The 22,571-nt window shown below is 34.8% G+C and overlaps 1 protein-coding gene across 1 annotated transcript in view; it reads left to right on the top strand.

Moving 5' to 3' along the window:
* Positions 1-22,571, top strand: part of ZFPM2 (zinc finger protein, FOG family member 2) — a 538,352-nt gene that overhangs the window by 92,209 nt on the left and 423,572 nt on the right. Inside the window, exon 2 of the mRNA XM_045162789.1 lies at positions 13,482-13,640. Coding sequence (XP_045018724.1) covers positions 13,482-13,640 — 159 coding nt within the window. The remainder of the gene's footprint in view (positions 1-13,481; positions 13,641-22,571) is intronic.

Raw genomic sequence — 22,571 nt, forward strand, 5'->3', positions numbered from 1 at the left:
TTAGAAATACGCTTCTGTGTTGTATAAAATAAATTTTATTATCTAACCTATTTTAACCAAATAATTTTTTTAGCCAAAAATTTAACCAAATGTTTTTCTTCTTTGTTATTTAAGCCTTAATGGTTGAGTTAGTGGTTTGTCACAGTTTTTTTTTTTTTATGTGTTATTGCTTGACTATAGATACACAAGGTGTTATTATTAATAATCTTATATATAGTAACAGAGAGGCTGCTTTAAAAATTTTTTAAAGCTGAATTTTCCCTTGTTGACTTTTTCCTTGCTAATCTACATAGTTTTTAAATATTTCAATAAAATTAGGACAATTCAACACAATTTGAATTGTGTTATCTCTAACTTCCTCATTGAAGGAACTTTTCTCTCAATTGTACAACCTTCCCAAACCGACATGCAAATTACATTTTGCACATTATTCCCCGATTCACATATTGCTTCTTTCAAAGAGTTTGTGAAATTTTCAGTAGCTGTTTATAGAATTGTGGCAGATTTCTTGAGAACGTTTAGAACATCTCAACTTATCAACAGCTCATAAAAAATATCAGTTCTATCCCCCCCCAACCCTGTCCCTCATTATAACTCTTCATTGGCAGCTACATATGGCAAGAAAACAAAACCAAAGGAAAGGTAACAGTTTCTATAACCTAATTTAGATATGCTTCATTTGTGTCACAGTTAAATCTCCAAAGAGCATTGGGAAGCATGATGGAATGGAATTCCCCCACAGCTTCAGCAGGAGCCAACTCTCCATATGGTACATGAATAATTCTCAAGTGCAATGGATAAAATAAATGGCGAGACTGATCTTGTATGTCTCTTCAGATGTGGAAAGGAGGCCTCATAGAAAATAAAGCTGCAGAATTAATGCCTTCTATCAGTACATACACTTTAGCCTCCAAAATAGAATGAGATGTTCTTGGGCAAAGTAGAACTAAATATAAAGGAACCAAATGATATCAAGGGTTTACTGTTAAAAAATAATGATCCATTCTTATCTTGCCCCTGACACTGTTGTGTGTGTATGCTCAGTCATATCTGACTCTTTGAGACCCCATGGACTGTGGCCCATCAGGCTCCTCTGTCCAGGGAACTTTTCAGGCAAGAATACTAGAGTGGGCTGCCATTTCCTCTTGCAGGGGATCTTCCCGACCCATGGATTGAACCTGTGTCTTCTGCATTTGCAGGTGGATTCTTTACCACTGAGCCACATGGGAAGCCCCTCATATTGTTGTAGGAATGTTATATCTCAGATCTGCTTCACTCTCCTCTTCTTTCCAGGTTTGGAACATGTATCACTAGCATCCCAGTGTGTGATCTGTATTAGAATAACTTGAGATGCAGGATTAAAATTCTAATTCCTAGGTCCTATCCCAGAGCTGCTGAATCTTTGGGAGTGGGGCTTGAAAGTCTTCATTTTCATCAAACATTGAGTGTGAATCTCATTCAGACTAACATTGGTGCCAGTTATAATAGAGACTATAGAATAAGACTCGGAACAAAGAAGAGAATGGCAGAACCAACGATAGGCACCATGATTTCCCTCTGAGGATGCAAAGGGCATCAGGGTATGTTTCCACCAATGGTTTCCTATACTTATTTAATATTTGAGCCATGGGTTAGCCTGATCCAAGATAGAAGGCTGGAATGGGAAAGCTGGTGTGTGGTGGATGGTGCTGGGTGACAGGTACATACTTCTTTTTGTTCTCAGAAAGCATAGAGTGGGAGGAAGCAGGATCAGATTGAATGCTGTAGTTAATAGTGAATGGCATCCATTCTGTGATTTGATTTCTTTCTTTTTCTGGTAAGATTTACTTGGTTATATTTTTCCACATCAAGAGTAAAATATTTTAGGTATATAAAAACAGAGTGGGAGGCTGATAGAATGATTTTTTAAAAATGGCTGAAAAATTATGTCTGAACTAGGGAAAGACTATTGACATGTAAAAGTCATCTATATAGTTTGGTTTATTGCTGTTTACAGTGTACTGGTTCTAAATTGTAATTGCCAATAGAAAATAACCACAAAGAAGAACAACGAAAATAGACCAAAAGCAAACTGAAAAAAAAAGCACTAATTCACCTGTTTAAGGTGAACCTTTTTTGAAGACAGGAAGATGTTTATTTCTAGATGATTCAAGTTAGATGAATTTGTGTCATTTACAAGAGTGTGGCTTTAAGATAGAAAATTCCCCTGTATTTATTGCCAATGCATCGAATATTAGGTAAGTCCTGATAATTCTGGTATTCTGGAATTTTCTCTTTGGAGGGAAGGAATGCGTATTTCTTTGCCTTGAGTGAGAGGGTGATTGGGATTGAATCACTGTGGGTGAGAATCTTTCTAGGTTTTTCATTAAGTGTGGCTATATAATCAGTATTGAAATAAGAACTTTATAGCTTACCACCTTCAATAGTTAGTAAATTCATTTGTATGCTTACAGTTTAAAGGAAAAAGTGAAATTCTATTTAATTGGAAAGGAAGCTACCATGCCCAGTTTTTTTCCGTGTGTGTGTGTGTGTGTGTGTGTACGTGCGCGTTCTAGTTACTTATATCAGAAGTGCATGGGAGAGTGTCTCCTGGAGGCTGGCACAGGGTTTACGATGCAAATATTGAAGGGCTGTGAGTCACCAGCAGAAAGTTCAATTATGTGAGCTTTCCACCTTTGGCTTACCCTGTAACTTCTGCCTGTAAAGGTGCTTGCTTTTATTCTATTGTAGCCTTTGTTGCCAAAGGCAGAGGATAGTTTCTTTTTAAGAGAGCCCTTAGATGCTTCCTCCACGTTGCCTCTGCTGGAGCAGTGTGGATAAGCTACTTTGTTATCACTGGCACCCTACCTGCTCTCCTAATTCTCCAGAGAGTAAGTGTTCTTCTTAAAAATATAGCTATATTGAGTGCCTCTGTGTCTTTAGATACTCTTTTAATGTGCTAGTATAAAATAAAAGTCTTTTTGAAGATATGTTTTATGGGGAAGTGCTTTCTGGGGCCTCTAGAGATGTTCACAAGCACTGAATCGAGGTACCTGTATAGTGGTTTAATGACAGTGTAGAACACTTGTTATAAACTGCCCTTTTGATATGTATCCCAGCGCATGGCACAATTAGAGCGTGGTGAACATGTTGATTTGTTTCCACCTTCACTCACAAAGCGCCACCCACCCCATCGCTTTGTTAGGGTTTTGCAACTATAGATCTGTGTTTTGTTTTGTTTTTCATCCCCCGAAGATGAAGGAGATCTGTCAGGATGGAAATTTGGAACATTACACATACACTTGTGAAATTAGGCAAATTCTTATAAAGTTTATATTCCCACTTAATGCACAGGATCCACAACAGTGCTTTGTTTTTTGTGAGGAATTGTTTTTCTCGCTGTGCAGAAAACGTGTCCAGGACTGTACAGGCATAGAGAGAATATTCATCATTATTTACTGTGTCAAATTCAAACGGAGGGCCAAATTGGCAGCATTCCAGGAGCAGGAGGCCACACCTATTTGTGAAAATGGAACAGATTTCTGTAGTTGCCTATTTTGTTCCTATTGTTGACTATTCTGTTCAAGGCGGTGGTGCTGGGACATGTAGTTTGCAAGCCGCATATGTTGGTTAACAATGAAGGTTGGCCATGGTACTGCTCCATAAAATCCTGGAGACCACACTTGGTTTGTGCACCAGCCTGATCATAATAAGGGATTGGAGTGAGAGATGATAAGTGGAGGAACCTGTGTGATCCGGCTGGGACCTCTTGCTTCACACTGATTGCCACTGATTGATAGGCCTGCTGATGGTTGGACGTTTTCATCTCATGAGATGCCCTATCCTCAGAAGAGGAGGATGAGAAGAATGCCATGCTGCTTGAAGTTCCTGGTTTTCAAATAACTCACATAGCAGGCTGTAATTTTTAAAAATTGAGATGCAATCCCTATTTGTATAAAGATATTTTTCTATACCATAGCCAGACACACATGAAAAACTTTTTAGCCAAATTCACTGGCTGCTCAATTGTTTGCATTATTCAGGGCTCCTGAAAGTGTATGAAGCAGTAACATGTGGGATCAGCCTGAAATAGTGGCTCCAGTCTGTTCCATGTCATCCCAGAATTGTCTGAAACAATGTGATTGAAGCACTTTCTAGACTCTCTGGCATTATTTGGGAGAACCATTAACCAGCACTAAATAAGCAAACCTAACCTGCCACTAATCAGGTCTGATTGCACTAAGTTGCCCTGGTAATAAGTAGTTTGATCACAGAATCAGCTGTAGTACACAAAGGATGGAGCCTATGTTAATTTCAAAATATTATACTGTTTCTATTAAATGATAACAAAAATATAATTTGTACTGTTGCACAGTGACTTCTAGCATTTATATTCCTACAGTTGTTCTCAAACTTGAGCGTGCCTTGGAATCCCTTACAGGGTTTGTTAAAACACAGGTTGATGGGCCTTACCCTGAGTTTCTGAAGCCAGATCTGGGGTGGAGTCTGACAATTAGTTTTGAATTTCTATCAAGTTGTCTGATGATGACAATGCTGCTGGTCTGAGGATGACATTTAGAGAACCACTGTTTGCTATCAAACTGTTTGTAATTAGCCAGTGAAATCAAGCATCATTTTTAGAGCCGTTATTTTATAAAGTGAGTTTTTTAGAAGATTTAATCAATAATGAATTGTACATGTAAAGAATCATTTTAATAAAGCAGGGTCAGAAAGGATGTTATTAAACTGAAGGAATAAGTAGAGGGAAATTGATCTGTGTGATGAGATGGGGATTGTTAGATTATAATTTTGTTAAGAAGGAAAAGAAGTTTTTATATACAGTGACCAAAACCTGATGCAAGTATTTTTGTTGATATTTTTCTTGTAATTAAAAAAATTCCCCCAAATCTTTGCAGTGATTTTCCTCTAATTTCTTGCATGTAGCCATGTGCTTGCTGGATGTTTTCACACGATGCAGACACGTTGCTTATGAGACAAAGAAATGCATCCTGAATGTTTTTAAGGACCATATTGATTCATCTTTGTCTTATGAAGTTGTTTAAGAAATTAATCGTCAGAATCCTTTGTTTAATATCTATTGTTTGGCTAATGCTTTTGTTGTTATTGTAGACTTTTGAAAAACCAACACGTGCATTGTCTTTGATTTGCTCTAGAAAGAGAAAGAAATATGCATCCATTCTAGAGTCAGAAGACTAGGCTCCCCTTGTCCCTGTTTTTTGTATCTCCGTTTAAATAAGATAATTTTAAAAAATAACATCTCTTTTGGTTATACTAACTTAGCTTTGTAAAACAATAAAGGATATTATTCTCTAGTTTTGCACAAGTTTGTTTGTCAAATAAGAACACTAGCTGCATTTTGATGGTGCGTTGAAGTTTCTAAAGAAGATGCATTTTTTTTTCTTGTACAGGTCTATAAACTTATAAGTTCTGATTAATTCACCTAATACATATCACTCACATATCATGTATAAGAGGTTCTGTGGGCAGATTCAAATACTTTTTTCATACTCATAATGCTTTTAGAATAATATAACACACTGTATTCATATTCTGGGTAACACCTGATGATCTGTTGTGATAGCAGAGTTGATTTTGTGGAAGATTTTCTGCTTGCCTGATCTCACATCCCCCAGAAAACTTTTGGCAGGCTGAGGGTGAATGGCACCTGATTTGAATAACCAGGAAATGACATGGATTTCACACTGATAGCAGAATAAACTTCCTTGAACAATATAATTAGTAATAATTAGACCCAGTATTCTCTCTCCTTGATTTGATCTTCAACTTTATGACAATTAAATTCAACTAAAATTTTCTTATTTGAATAACTATTAAATGCCATGGTTAAATGCTAGGTACCATACTTGTTACTTCCAGTTACAAATGGAGGTCAGATAAAATTATATCTGAGGAAATAAGAAAATGCACAAATAACTGGAATTTAGGATATCTAAGAAGGCTTTCTTGCCCTCCCCATGTTAAAATGGAGTATCTTAAAAAAATGTCGCATGTATTGTATGTGTAACATTTGTCTGCTTCATTCAGTTATCCACTCTTTTCTGGCTGGGACCATCCACTTTGTACATTACTGTTAACTCAGTACGCCATATAGTGCCTGCCATGTGCTTCACCCTCAATAAATACTGGTTAAGTGAATAACAAATGAATGAATAAATACATGAGTCCATGAAAGTCTCATAAAAATAACAAAATAATTTATAAGATTTTCATCTATTTTTAGTTATTACCGACTAAGGGCTTTATATTATTGAAATAAATCATATAGAAATACATACTTTTAGTAATGAATATACTTTTGCATTTCTTTACGATAGAGTTACCATCTTCAGAAAGCTTTGCGGGGCTCTGGACTGAGAGGCCTGATTACAAAATATGTGAATTTCAGTGCCAGCTCTGTCACTGACTTCCTGGGTCAATGCACAAGGCACTTATTAATGAACCGACTTTTTTCAATGCCTGAGTTACTGCCTGAGAGTAAATTGGTCATTAGAGATTCTAGTTTAATATTATCTGGATTTTCTCATCTGACTTTGTTTTTCCTGTGATGTCAGTGTTTAATCTGCTCTGTGCGATTAGTTGCTGCTTGCTAGGTTTGCATATGTTGTAAGCAAAAGTATTTTCTTGTTAGTATCATTGACTTAATTTGAAGGTTCCAAAAACAGAGCATTTCAGGGGAAAAAATTAAAGAATTTAAAGTGTTCTCAGATTTACATATAAGAAGTGTTAATACTGCTATCTAATAAAAATGGCCAAGGACCTTGTAGCAAAGAATATTATTGTATTTTTATAAAAATCAAAGAGTTCATTTTTTCCCCTAAAGAAACAATTTGAATAAAACCTGACCCTCTTCTCTTCTTTTTACAATGGAATATGGTCAAATTGAACCCACCATTAAAAATTCTCTAATATCTTTTTTTGCATTAACATTTCAAAACTCAATTTAAATATTCACAGATCTCATTTTTAATAAACTTAACAAATTCAGGTAATTTCCTTCAACTTTCTAGATTGAAGGACAGCAGTTGGTACAGATATAAAAAAGATGTACAGCTATGAGCAAAGCCCAAAATCAATTATATATAAGAAATAACCTAACACATGGAAAGAAATTAATCAAAAAGAAGAATTTCTACTATATAATTCTGTGGTCTGCTACCTGCAGGCAACAAACGCAAATGAAAAAATCAACATTCTTTTGGCAGATAAGAGAAAAATTAATAAAAATGTTTCCTTCCTACTAGATCCCCTGATGCAACTATTGTTAAAAGTGAGTGACTGCAGGAAGAACTTGCTCGTTTAAAATGCTGTTTTTTTAAACTACAGAAATAAGGTTTTATTCTTGCTGTTAAGCTCAATTACATGAGTTAGTATGGATTTGCACTGTCCAAAGAGCATCCCTTTTCCCTGCCCCTTCTCATTAAATGACTCTGTGGGATATGCACGAGACAAATGTAATAGGAACCAGGTGAGTAGCATTTTGAGGTGTGCCTACAGGGTAATGATGATTCTAAGGAATCTCAGTGTAGCAGCTGAAAACTCTGAGAGGAACTACTGAGAGCCACAAAAAATGCCCCAGATACAGTCAAAAGATATTAGTACTCTAAAGATAGACATGTTCCTACTCCATAATGAGATGGGGAGGGGTGCATTTTTGTGGATTTCTGCTTTTTAGAGTTGCATTTTTACTTTTCATTTCTAACTGAACAAACAAGCCATATTGTACAGAATGTATTAAACTAACAGTCTTTCCTATTAGAAGGATTTTATATTTTGTGTTTTATGAATATCATCCTGAGATTAACGAAGAGATATGAGACTAGAATACAGAGGATTCGGTAATGACCTTCGGTAATATTAATATTAGTCCACTGCCACATTTCTATCACATGTAGAGAATGTAACATAAGTTTAGAATGGAAAGGTTATATTAATTCCCCTTACCTATTAACTAACATACAGCATACCTGTATAGAGTTTTGACATATTTGTATATTATGTGTTAAATGTAAACCATAATTTGCCTATCCCTTTAATTTGACTTTCTTATCCCTAGCTTATATTGTAATATTCACTTTTTGAAAGATTGAATTACATGAACACGTGGGCTAATTATTAAGTAATTTTAAAGAATGATATATATTATTGTTTGAATTGTCAGATTTAAAGATATCTATTGTTTTATCTATAGTAGGTTTTATGTACCTTCTTACTCCTTTGTGTGAGTGATTCTTTTGCAAACAGCTTTAAAGAAGCACAAAACAGGAGATGGCAACTTGGAGACAGTATACCATTTTCATTTTCATTTGTTCATTAAGATTTTAAGAAATTTATTTCATTACGTGTTCTTTGTTCTGCATGTGTCCTGTATGTAAAATTATGTAACAAATTTTTGATGGAAGTTTTAATGATACTAACAGATGTAAAAATGACCTGAAATGGCATACATTTAAAAACACAGAATAAAAAGGTTTGGAAATACTTGTGTGTTTTAGAGGAAACTCACCTAGCAGAATTTCTGAGCACACTGGGATGGATTATTGTAATTATTGGGAATGATAATATTTTAATTCGACTTTCTTCCCACCTGTCGGTTGTAATCAAGGCTGCCCAGTATTCTGAAACAGTCTCATTTTGCTAGGTGGCTAGTCTTGTGCAGCCTCTAGAATGCTTAGAATATTAATGCATGGAGAGGAGACTGAATGCTCTCTATAGTTCCATTATGGCAAAGTGTCTTGTTTTAATCAAAACATATACAAAACCTAACTAAAATAATTTATAATAAATTAAGTCCAGCGAGTACTTAAGAGAAAGACACCATTCTGGGGGACATTGTATCAGAATATAGAATTTGGCATTTCTCTTCATCATAATTGACAATGTATATTAATTTCTGTAGAATTTAATTTCTTTCTTGGGTGCCTCATTCTGAAGTGCTTTGAATTTATATGAACAAAGACAATCTGACATTTATGTAAGGATCAGTCTAGTTTATAGTAGGCTGCCAGAGTAGGAAATTTTTTATCAAGATAATATATGTTGAAAGACATGTTTATTTGATTTAATATTTATGATGTTGGTCTTTATCATTTTTTGCATTTCCTCCTTGTATTGCTTATTTTAATCCTATGTCCTCTAAATTCTTATATATCTCCTATATTTTTCCCTAGAGTTTTTGCTTGTTTGCCTTTTTTTTTGTCATCTAGCTTTTACTCCAGTGGCTTTGGATGGGCTTCAGGGATTTCTTTAACCACCTGAAATCATAGTAATAATTTTCTCATGAATTCATTTGTCCAGGGAAAAGTACTCCTCAAAATGCTTCTTAACTAAATAAATCTAGTTCTTGACATTCATTTCATTCAGCGATTATACTACCTTTATATAGGATAGGACTACTTAACCTTGAATGCCCCCATTGTTCTTTGCCAATTCCAAATCACTGAAACAACCACCACATGAAAAGTTTCTTCCACACATAGGCTCAACTTTGCGACATATCTGTTGGTGCTCGGTGAATAAAACCTTAGCAAATACCAGCAGGCCTCCCTGATTGCTCAGATGGTAAAGAATCTGCCTTCAAGGCAAGAGACTCGGGTTCAGTCCCCCCATCAGGATGAACCCCCTGCAGAAGGGAATGGCTACCCACTCCAGTATTCTTGCCTGGAGAATCCCATGGACAGAGGAGCCTGGCAGACCATAGTCCATGGGTTCGCAAAGAGTCAGACACAACCGAGTGACTAACACACACAAATAAAGCTTTCCCGCACTTTGGGAAGGTCCTGGGTATTGTCATGTGTTGTGACTCTGCACCACCCTTCTCAGCTTCAGCTTTATCTCTAGAGGGCAGAAGTAGTAGAAGTAGTGGTCAATTCAGGTGGTTCCTAGGTACCAGTTATCTCCCTTTCTGAAAATGGAAGTATTTCTTTACATCCACCAGAATCTTCTGGTAATCTCTATTATTAATCCAATACAAAAATGAAAAGATACCTCTTCATTCTGAGAGATGATTAACACCATTGTGGGCCAGACATCCAGCATTGTTGTATTCATAACTTTAGGATGTACAGCTAATTGTTCGCATTTGGAAAATCAGATAAATATTTATATTTATAAACATTAAGACTGTTCATTCTGGAGTGTGTTTGAATATCTGTAAATCAGAGGCAATTGAAGAGTTGAAATTCAGATTTCCTTTCACTTGCCTGCCAAGTGGCCTCAATCAGAAGTAATTTTCTCCATGAGGGCACAGAGAGCTCAGTCGTAAGCCTTTTCTAAGTAGATATTATTATTTGTGTCAAATTCTGTGTGGTAATTTTTCTGAAGTGGACTTCTGTGCCCACTAATCCATACACAGGAGGTTCCTTCATTCCCTCCTTCATTGGTGCTATTAATTGTGCTTCAAGTGTCTCTTACCCTCTTAAAATGTTAGTTTATAGCCACCGATTATCTGTAAGGTTTGCAATATAGAGAGTAGGGTGAGATCTAATCTTAAACCATAAATACTATGCATTTTAAGAGAAACCTTTTTGCCAGAGCCTGATTTGATAGCATAGCTAAAGAAATGGTTAGTAATTTCACATTTTAAAGTACAATAAATTATATCAATCTGACACGTGCTTTGGGCAAAATACACACTGGTTACTAAATCACCTTTTTTTAACCTGTTATAAATATTGACAGTGAGGTCTCATGTATTTTGAGCAGTGAACTCAGAAATTTCTTTTACCTTTCATTTGGATTTTTATAATTTGTTTTTGATAATAAGTGTTTCTTTTCAGTTACATGCTTTGAATTGCAAATAGATAGCCAACATAAAACAGCCCTTGGAATATACAACATTATACTTTCAATTAAGATCTTACCATAATCTTTGATAAATAAAAGTTATATATGATGTGGAAGCCTTTTTGACATATGTGTATATATATGAATGGCTTGGTTAGACACTTATTGAGCCTATATCAATGTTTTGTGGGTTTCTTTCAAAATTTCACATGAGAGTTTCCATTTAATTTTTAATAAAGTGATTAAATTTTAATTTAATGTATACTATTGGAACCAAATTGTTAAGTCCTGGACGATTTTAAGTAATTGTTCAAGTACATATTATCTTCAATAAAGACTCTTTTACGAATGTTAGAAAGTCTGATCACATTTTATTTTTAAAAAACAAAGTATTTTACTATTAATTTTATTCTAGTAATGTGCATGCACTTTCTTTATAATATATAGGCTTTTGGAATTGAAGAGCATACACAAGTAAAAAAGACATTCAGTAAAATTTATATGAATTATTTAAAATATTTATTTTACAATTAGAGATTTATTTTTTGTTAACCAAACCCAAGAGTATATATTCCAAAAGAAGTCTAGATTGTCTTGTCTGTTACATGATATAAACTGATATTAAGGCAGTTTCCTTTATAGATTGACTTGGTAAGGATATAAATTATGCAAATAATTAAATATTCATAATCAATTATTTTATTTTTGGTAATGTCTGTAAAAAAGAATTTCCTGGTTATTTTTGCTGGGAGGGTTTAAATTTTGGTTGATTTTTGATAATCTGAGAAGAGCAGTAAGAGGTTTCTCAATTTTAAGACTAGATCTTTAAACACCTAAAAATAAAGTCATGTTAGTAGCATGAGCAATTTCTGTAGGATTCTGTGTTTACGAGTAACCTGTTTTATAGTTTTACTTATGAAAGAATGCATTTATAACTACAAAAGAATGGTTTGCATAGTAGTGTGGTATAAAAGGCATTTTAAAATAAAATAGAGTTTTCATGTCAACTTTTTCACATATTAACTTGTAGCCTTATTCTGGTTAACTAACCTCCTGACCTTTATTTTCCAGATTTACCAAAAGAAAGAATAATAATTTCCATACCTACCTCACCGGGTTATTTTAAAGATCACATAAGAAAGTACTTTGAAAGTCCTATATGAGATACAAAAGTGAGACGGTTTAGGTGTCTTGTTTTGACCAAACTTGTTATTAAAACTAAGTATCTTGAAAAAATAAAAACATGGAAAATATTCTATTTTATTCCTTGTTAGACTTGCAGTTAATAATTAAAATTATTCAAATAACTGTTTTAGTGATTGTAATATTTTACCTTATTACTATTTTATATATTCCTTGCATGTCGTAGTACTTGACATAATTGTTAAAAGGTGAAAGATTATATATTACTTGAAATAATGAACAAGAGATAAAAACTAATATGAGATCCATGGCTTTTGAATGCAACTGAGCACACATGGTTTTTTTTTAACTCTCCACCTAGAATTAAAAAAGAAAAAGCACATTACCAGAGTGTTTGGAATTAGTGCATCCTTTCTTCCTTAACATTTGTTATTTTGGAGAAAAGAATAAAAAATAAATTTTAGAAAGGACAAAGAAACTCTGTAATAATTTTTTTTTGGCTTGAATGTACCTTAAATTTAAATCCACATTTCCAAGAAGTAAGAGAAAGAGACTGCCTAAGCCTTTTAAGTATTTAGCCTGTCTGATGAGACTGCTGACATGAGTGACAATTAGTACAAATTACCATAATTGTGTTCTTTGGATGAAATGCCACAGTGCTTCTTTAGGAGCAAATGCAGGCTTCCACTTAGTAAAATGAGTCGGATACTTTCTTCTGGGCAGTCAGAAATTCACAATCGGCCATGTGGTATTTCCATGTCATCCACTTCAGATCCATCTCAACAACTACAGCCCACCCTTTCCTTTCAATAAAATAGGTCCATTAATGTAATGCACCTGGCTCTCATTCACTCTAAGGAAGTTGTATTTTTATTACAGAAAAAGTATCACATAAATACAAATTACATTTTTTTCATTAGAAAACTACTTTTCATTTCAGAAAAAATTCAATTAATTATGAATAGGGTTATGCTTTCATCAGGGAGAGAAATATGTAATTTTTTCTTCAAGCTTCAAACACATATAATGAAATCTTTTCTCAGAATCCACTCTTAAGATGGATTTTTAAAAGTATTGACTTTATTAAAATCTCAGTTCAATTAAAATGCATTCAATTACTTTAAATCTTTATTAAAATCTCAGGTAAAATTGTACAACAGTGTAAAAGAGACTTGTACTCTTTACCCAGGCAGTTAATTCTAACAAATGAACATAAAGTGCACAGTTTTGCTCTTCAGGAGAGAATAAAAGAATAAGCTTTGGGCTTCAAGTTGGAGGTGGGGAAGGATGGGAGATGGAGGTTGCTTTCTATTTAGTAATTTCAGGAACAGGTTTCTTTCCACTTGTTACATTGCTCAGTATACTTGTTGACGCAGATGTGGCATTATCTTGTCTGGGTGCCCTTGGTACTACTTGTCCTTTCATAGAATACCTTATCCTCCTTCACTACCTTAATCAAAAAGACCCTGTTTAAGGATTTTATTTCACACACTTCTTTGGATGTTTTCGGTACAGTGTCCCTCTTCTTTTTCAAGGGCCGCTAGAAGATGCCATTGAAGAGGAAGAAGAAGAATGTCCATCAGAGGAAACAGACATTATCTCAAAGGGGGACTTTCCACTGGAGGAAAGCTTTTCCACAGAATTTGGGCCTGAAAATCTGAGTTGTGAAGAGGTGGAATACTTTTGCAACAAAGGTAATCATTAATGGCTGGGCATGATATATGAGTCCATTTACTCAGATGATTTTGTGTAGTTGAAAACTGCACTGATATACTGGAGGAAGAGTGTTCGGGGTGCTAATATTTAAGTCAACAGTCTGAAAATGTGTACAGGATTTTTAAAATGCAATATTATTTTGAAAGATAAAAGAAATTTTATAACTCATAAGTCATATTGTGTATTTAAACACATAGTTTCATATTGATTGGCCAGTTGACTGAATATTTTCATGTTGCTTGGACAGTTGACTACAATATATTTACTGTTCATCATTTATCCCTTCCACAAATATTATTGAACATCAGTTGTTTACAAGGCACTGAATTCATCATTGAGGGTAAGCAGGGAATGGGCCAGAGTCCCTATACAAGGTTTGAGCTCACTCCTTTTGAACACTGAATGCCTTAAGTGTTTGACATTGACTTTCAACATTGAGGATGGTACTCTTTTTAGATATTGACAAATAAGAAAATACACACTCTTTCTCTCTTCTAAATATTCTTTTGATACACTATCAATATAACAGGAAAAACCTGAGGCACTGTATCTCAACCTATTTCCAACCTATCTTGACTTGGAGCCAAGTGGCCCTGCCAGTAACTATGTCCTCATTGGTCGTGTATACTCATTATTTAACTTGCTTTTCCAAAACTGAGTTTAAGGGTTCTTATGATTGTTTTTAATTTTTCAATTGATTGTTTGGCATCTGCAAGTGAGGTGGATCTTCTGTTACCTCCTGCACCAATGTATGATTTCACAAGTGTTCAGGTTACTTCTTTGGTTTTAGAATAGCTACTTTTATTGATTTTACCATGGTTGTTTCCCATAGGGCATGACTGAGAGTGTGTGTCTATCTCTGTATGTCTGTTTATATTTCTTGTAGGCAATATTTTTTTTGTTTTAGGCAGATAGAGAAATTATGGAAAGTGAGTTTTTACATGTTTGTGTGAATTTGATGATCAGAATTGATAGTCTGAAATCAAGAATGCTGATATATCATCCCCCCAGACTGCTAATATACATGTCTCAGCAGCCAACTTTTTATATTTGATACATGTTTATAGAAGTTCAGAAAACCTCTTTGACCATTAACTCCTGGATACCTCAAGATGACTTTGTAACCTGGTCCTTGGCCCCCACATCAGAGACTTTTGGTTGAAAACAAGAATGGTAGGGACAGAATAGACCTTCTTTTTTAGTATTCACTTAGATTTCAGGCTAAATTAATATTTTCCCTATTGGAACCATTTCTTGATGCTGCATAACCACAACAATACATAGTAGAGCTATATGGAGAGGAAGAGTTTTTAAATATATTTGAAGGCATCCCATTTTCCATCTTTATCAGGAAATACACTCTTTTGTGCACTGTAGAGAACCTACCTTACATTGCAGGACTGCAATAAAGGAAGGAACCAATAGCTATTAAGTATCATTTATTCTTCTTACTCTTGTCCTTAAAAGACTTAGTGCATGGACTCAAGAATTTTGTCAATTTATTAATCCAGGGAGAGCAGTAATAATAATTATTAGATGTTGTTTACATTTGGTAATAATCATTGGTGATGGCCTGTGTTTAATGAAAGATTATATTGGGTTGGCAAAAGAAGTTTGTTCAGGTTTTTCTGTAAGATGTTATAGAAAACCCGAATGAACTTATTTGGTCCACCTAATAAAACTTCAAATTTTAAGTTAGTAGTTTCTTGGAAGAAATGGACTTATAGTGAAAATGAAAGTGAAGTCACTCAGTTGTGTCCAACTCTTGCAGCCTCATGGACTGTAGCCTACCAGGCTCCTCTTTGGAATTTTCCAGGCAAGAGTACTGGAGTGGGTTGCCATTTCCTTCTCCAGGGGATCTTCTGACCCAGGGGTCGAACCCAGGTCTCCTGCATTGCAGGCAGATGCTTTACCGCCTGAGCCACAAGGGAAGTCCTAAATGGACTTATAGCAGATGCTTATTATAGGATTACATAATTATAGTCTCAGAATAATAACTTCCATCTATACTAAACAGAGTCTTAACTCAATGAAAAATAATGACAGGCCTTGAGGGACTAAAAAAAAAAAATGAAACAAAACTGAATTACAATTCTTAAGAACATTGTTTAATAAACATTATTAACTGTTTGATAAATAATTGGAAAGTTGAAAAATATATCAAAGTAACATTTAATATATAATGTAGGTAACATGGAGCTTCCCAGGTGGTGCTAGTGGTAAAGAAACTGCCTACAATGCAGGAAACAAAAGAGATGCAGGTTTGATCCCTGGGTTTCCAAGATTCCCTGGAGGAGGACATGTCAACCCACTCCAGTCTTCTTGCCTGGAGAATCCCCATGGACAGAGGAGCTTGATGGGTTACAATCCAAAGGTCACAAAGAGTCAGACATGATTGAAATGACCTAGCACACACATTGGAGAAGGCAATGGCACCCCACTCCAGTACTCTTGCCTGGAAAATCCCATGGACGGAGGAGCCTGGTAGGCTGCAGTCCATGGGGTCGCGAAGAGTTGGACATGACTGAGAGACTTCACTTTCACTTTTCACTTTCATGCATTGGAGAAGGAAATGGCAACCCACTCCAGTGTTCTTGCCTGGAGAATCCCAGGGACTGGGGAGCCTGGTGGGCTGCCGTCTATGGGGTCGCACAGAGTTGGACACGACTGAAGCGATGTAGCAGCAGCAGCAGCACACACATGCACGCATAGGTAATATATTAAAAATATATAATTAATATATATTATACAAATAAATCTCTGTTTAATTTGAAGCTAGATAATAATGCTAGGTGGGAATAGAATTCTAATTTTGACATAATATTTTTTAGGATAAATACTACTCTACTATTTCAAACCACTGTCGCTTTATTTAATAGGAAAAGAATTTCATTATTTTACTCTCATAAGTTGTGAGACCAGGGAATTCCCACTGAAGCAGTAAGAACTGGTGTGAAAGAGAGACAACTCTTTGATATGAATTGCATCCCCTTGAGGTCATACAGGGATTCCATTCATTTTTCATTTAAGTTGATTAACTGTAATAGGAAGAAAAAATTTTCTCTCTGGAAAATTAGAATCTAATCTTTCTGCAGAAATGTACAAATTAGTCTCAGTGACACATAATTATGTTTTCTTGCCTGTTGCAGGGAAGAAGACAGATAGGTTTAAAAGAGTATATGTATTTAAATGGTTAATGATGCCAGTGTCATGGTTGAAGAAGCATGTGAGAATTGTTATTCTGATGAAAACTATTTTTAAGTTGGGATCATGGATGAAACATACTTTTGCATATATTCTAAATTATTTGTGACAACTTAAACATTGTAAATATGTGTAAGAAAATGAATTGGATTATTTTGAAAGTTTGTTTGTCTAAAAATCTAGTCAAAATCACAATCTGACAATGATGTAGTTGCTTCACTGGGTTCCAGAGATACTCTTATCAAATAGGATAGGAATTTAAAAACTAAGATCACAAAAACATGGCTGGAGTATCTTGTTTTCCAAACAAGGTATTTTGACACATTGTCAGAGAAGACTATTGAGATATTCATATAGTTACAATATATCTTCATTTATATTTTAGCAACTGTCTTTTGTATAAAAGCAATCTATTGTATTGTAACTTTTCTTTTTTAGAAAAGAAGAAAAATTTCGACTTTCTGGAGACATAGCTTATCATGGGTAAAAGTTGCTGTTTCATTTTGAAATTGAACCTCTACATTATGTAGGATGTTTTCAGTGTTTAGAATAGTTATTTACTTATTATTGTGGCATTTTCCTCTGTTCCACATGAATATTATCTATTCTCTTGTTGTCAAAGGGAAGACTCTTTTTTTTACAAGTCTCAAAGTATCTATTAATGTTAATAAAGTTCCTAGTTATAAAATGTGATTAAATGTGATCGAAATCACTCTTATAATGTAATATTCCACAGAAATGTAAAGCAAGTTGGTCAGACTTTTGTCATTTTTAAATGTGTAGAATTTTTAATCACATGAATCTAAAGCCTAAATATTTACAATTAAAATGGAAAAGATCACTTTAATAAAACCTTGTTATAGTCTATTGATTCCTTTTTCACTTTTTACTTTGGGTTGGTTGCATGTTTCATGTTTTTGTTTTTCATCTTTGAAATGAATCAAATGAACTATGTTTATAAAAAGATGCTATTTCAAAGTTGCTTTGATCCTTTTAGATTTTAAGAAATTTAGCAAAGTGTAAAGCACTGCTTTCAGTGTGCATCATCCTCTTTGGTGCAGTGAGTTTAGATCCTTTGGCATCTTGCCTTACCGTATCTCAGAGAGGAAGGAAACAAGCAAGAATTATTTCCTTGAATTTACAGATGACGAAGACATCAAGGCTGGGTCCATAAGTGCTGCACATTTCCTGTGGCACTGAAGTCTTTGCTTCAGTGCCTTTTTTTCTGCCTTTGTTCTGGCTTATAGAATAAACATGGAAGAACCTCAGTGTTGCTTTAGAGCTAAGCAAACTAGTATAAATGGAAATATAGGTGGTCTGGAAAGCAACATGGGGAGCTTTTCGTTATGTCACTGCTGGCAGGTGGGGACTCATATATATTAGCAATTCTTGGATCAACTCAGAGACAGTAAGATTTATAATTGAGGTGATATTAAAGCAGCTCTAAAACTGGCTTTCTATTATTAATTATTTGGAAGATGGTTTCCTCACTGAACTATTCAGTTTGTTAATGACTAAAGTAGATAAACCTGTCTTGGGATACATTCCAGGAGGATGTCACATGGTATGTGAACAGGCAGAAAATTGCCAGGCCAGTATGATTAGGCTGTTAGAAAATGATGCTGTCAACAAGCAAGCAAGCAAACAACCACAAACCTCTGAAGAAACTATGTATTCGTGAACTTTGAATTATCAATAGTGATTTTCTGAAAAAGTTAACCAAGTTAACAAACTGGTCTCTGATGACATCATCTCTGAACAAAGTCTGAAAGGGAAAAATAATGTCATTAAAGTTGATTTTGAAAGAAAAGCAAGCCTTTCTTATAGTCCTACTATCTAGATACAGAGAATGATCAGAGAGGTCACTGGGTGCAGTGTTTTACTTGAAGAGATGAATTAATGTTGGAGCTCTTCAATCTGGAAGAATTAGGGTTGAAAAAAGGGAGCATAATGGAAATCCGTAAAATAAGAAAACAGATACAGTGTAACAATGGGCATTCTCACCACATTCCAAAACATTTGACCCAGGTAATGTGCAGAAAGTAAAGGTTGTCCTTCTATATTTAAAAAGCTTTAGAATAGCAAAATGTGAAAATAGAATAAAGCCCGAGTTACTCAGACTTGGATTTAGCTCTAGCCCCAGAAGTAATTAATACCAAAGCAAAAACAAACATAAACAGATAATTAGGTTGGCAGGAGCTTCCAGTTCAGTTCCATAGATTGAATTCAATACAACTCAACTTATATGTTAGGCATCTGCTATGTGTTGGACCCTTTTCTGGGTTCTGGGGATGCAACAATAGACAAAAGTCCATCCCCGCTCTTGAGAGACAGACAACAATCAAATTCACAGTGTATAATATAATGGGTGATGCTGAACATCATGAAGAAAAGCAGCACAGGTGGGGATGAGAAAATGCCATTGTGGGTGTGTGTGTGTGTGGGTGTGTGTGTGTGTGTAGTGTGTGCTGCACACCGCCTTATACAGAGTGATGGTAGGATAGGTGAACTTTGAGTGGAGACCCGAGGGAAGGGAGTGAGCTCTGGTACTCCAGGATCAAGTTGACTGTACCTGTGAGGCTAGTGTTGCAGGAAGCCAGAGGAGGACAGCAGAGAGCCGGGGGATACAGGAGAAGTGTGGCCATACCTGTGGAATTGACATCCTAGGAGTCTCTGGGATTCTTATTGCTGTGGAAGGCTTGGGTAAGCCGCAGAGGAGAGCTGGAGTATAACTGAGAGAAAGCCATGATGATGACTTCTCTCTACCTAGAGAAGGAAGGGCTGCAGAGAGTACAAGTGAAAGCAGGAAATGGAAGCAAGAAAACCGGGGAAGCTATCAGGAAATACAGATAACTCCAACTGGAACCATCCCTTTAGCAACAGTCTTGATGAGACTCCATCTGTAGCTCATTAATGCAGTTTCCGGAAGAACAGTTTAGGGATGTTTGAGGCTAATGAGTCTCTTTGCTCCCTTCCACAACACCAGAGCTGAGTATATGTTCTCTATAAATTTTCACATCCTTGACTCAGAAAGATAGAGCAGGAGGCATGAAAATCAGAATAATTTCATCACTGTACTTAACTATTTCTGCCAATGTTTCCAGACTCATGGGGATGTTCCTTTTCCCCAACTCTTGCCTTTCTTTCCATGGTTTGTGTCATTTTGTAGCTTTGTTCAAAATTTAAGAACGGAGGAAAAGCCATATTTCTCTTTGGACTGTGATCAGGTAAAGCCTGGATTATTGGCATTTGTCATCCCTCACCCCCCATGTCAAGGTAAAGCAACAAAAATGTTATCTTAGATTCTTAACACTAGAAGAAGAGCAAAAGCGCAGTTTCATAAAGATTTGGTTAGGGGAGTAGTAATTGCTTGTTTTTCACTTGATTCAGTGTCAAACATTCATGCTATTTTGTGTCATGTTTTCTTTTTTACTTTTCATTCTGTTATTATTTTAGTTCAGAAAGTCTGTTTACATACAGTTCATAAATGCTTTTCAGTCAGTTTGGTTTCTTTCTTCCTCATTTGTGCCTTTAATGACATGTTTTTGCCTCCTCTGATGCTTGGGCAACTGGAATCGGAATCTGCAAAAGGCAGCTCTTCCATAATCACTTTGAGTTCAGTCAGGAAGGAGATCTTTACAGGCAACTTTGTTCCTTTTTTCTTAACGGGATTAAGAAGCTGAGCTTTTTAAATTCTTGCATATAACATTGACATTTCCAGGGTGTGTTTGGACGAGGGAGTTCAAAGAGAAGGAATAAAAAAGAAAAGCCAATATGACTTTGTTTTTTACCTTGCTGGAGGAGCTGTTTGTGCAAATCGCCTATAAGCTTATTGACCTGAATCTTTGACTCCTTGTTTTCTCTGGATTTGGCTGGAGTGGAGACACTGATGGAGCCCTGATAGAGCTGATTGAACAGCCCCCAGCTTTGCTTGGCACAGACCTCCTTTCCCTTCTCCTCCACTTCCCCCTCCCTCCACATGACATTATTGTTCCTTGGCAAACCCTCTGTTTTTCTGGATCTAGTACTCCTTTTTAAAAAATTTATTTTAAAATCATTAAATTTTTCTTGCATAACTCATCCAACAATGCAAAATGGAAAGTAATTTTTTTTTAGAGTATAGAAATAGAGGCTATCATAGTGTCCTACTTGTATTTTTATCTCATAAGATTGGAAAAAGGAAGAAATACCTTATGACATTGTGGTATCACTCTTCTGGCCATATTAAAATCCCAAAACATATTTTTTATTTGGAATCAGTTTGATTTTTTCCTTAAGCCACAATTATTGGAAAAAAAATGAAGGAACATTTGAAGGCAATTTGTGCTTTCAGGGGAGTTAGCATTTTGTCATTTTTGGGGAACCAGAGGGTGTTCAAATTTTGTTCAAGGCTTAGTATTTTATTTGTAAGAATCAAATCAAACTTTCTGTTTACCTCATCTTTGATGCCAGATATATCATTATGAAAATTTCAACAAAATTAACATGATTGATTTTACACAATATTGAATGAGTCATGATGATATCATTTATATGAATTTTGTATGATAATATGTGCTATGTTTTTGCACATGATAAACTAAATTCATTGTTTTTTCTGTAAGCAAACCATTAACAGATCTCCATTGTGCAATCTACTAAAGGCATTTTTTAGATATAGTAAAACTTGATAAATATATAATTACATAATTATAATTTATGAAACAATTTCATGTTGTAATATACCATATTTTATTCTGCTTCTACCTGACTATATAAGATATTAAGAGATAGATATATGCCTGTTTTGTTTATATCTTTATTTTATATCAACATCATTATTGTTAATAATAAAAACTGAGATCAATATAAAACCATATTTAATCATTTAGAGATGTTGCCTTTTTGATTTTGTTTCTTCTGCAAGTGAAAGACTATAAAACTTAGTATACGTTTGTTGTTTTCCCTACAATGTTGAAACCCAGGAGAAAAGAAAGAATTTATTTAATCTATTATTTTATATATGTAAAACTAGGCATCTGTATAGTAGAAGACATCTGAATTATTGATTGACTTTTTCCTTTTTTCTAGATATTAATCACTGATTTTAGCTGAATACTATTAAGGAAAACTGTATATTTTAAGCTCTTTTATTGCTGTATTTTCTCAGTGATATTCTGGGTAGAATGAAGAGCCAGTGTTTCTTAAAGGAAGTAGATTTGTTCAAGTAGTAATTATATAAACAGTTATTCTAAATTTAAAAAGTATTTTTCAATTTTATTTTGCTCAAATTAAAAAAAATATACAAAACAATGCATGCAGATATGCACTAGTGTGCCAATCATTTACATCTACTAACTCAATTTATTTTTCTATTCAAAGAAAATTACAAGTACGAATAGAATTAGGGAAGCCTGAGAAGCTAATTTATTTTAATCATATGGAATTAACATGGTTGACAACCTTGAATCCTACTGTTGGTCCCATAATAATTTGAGATAAAATGTTATCATTGTAGAGAAACTGATCTCTTGGAAGTAGCCATGTCTTTTCTGCTTTCTATTGCTAAACATCATAAATGATTTAAAAACATTTTTCTTGGTTCTCTGCCCTAGCATTTTTTAGGTTTAAATCAAGGAAGAGTTTCAGAGCTTTTAATCTTCTAATATAAAATTCATAGTTTCTTGTTAGTATGTAAAATTTCTCACAATGTTTTGATTATCATT

Source organism: Bubalus bubalis, chromosome 15, assembly GCF_019923935.1.
Source record: "Bubalus bubalis isolate 160015118507 breed Murrah chromosome 15, NDDB_SH_1, whole genome shotgun sequence".
NCBI classification, from domain to species: Eukaryota; Metazoa; Chordata; class Mammalia; order Artiodactyla; family Bovidae; genus Bubalus; species Bubalus bubalis.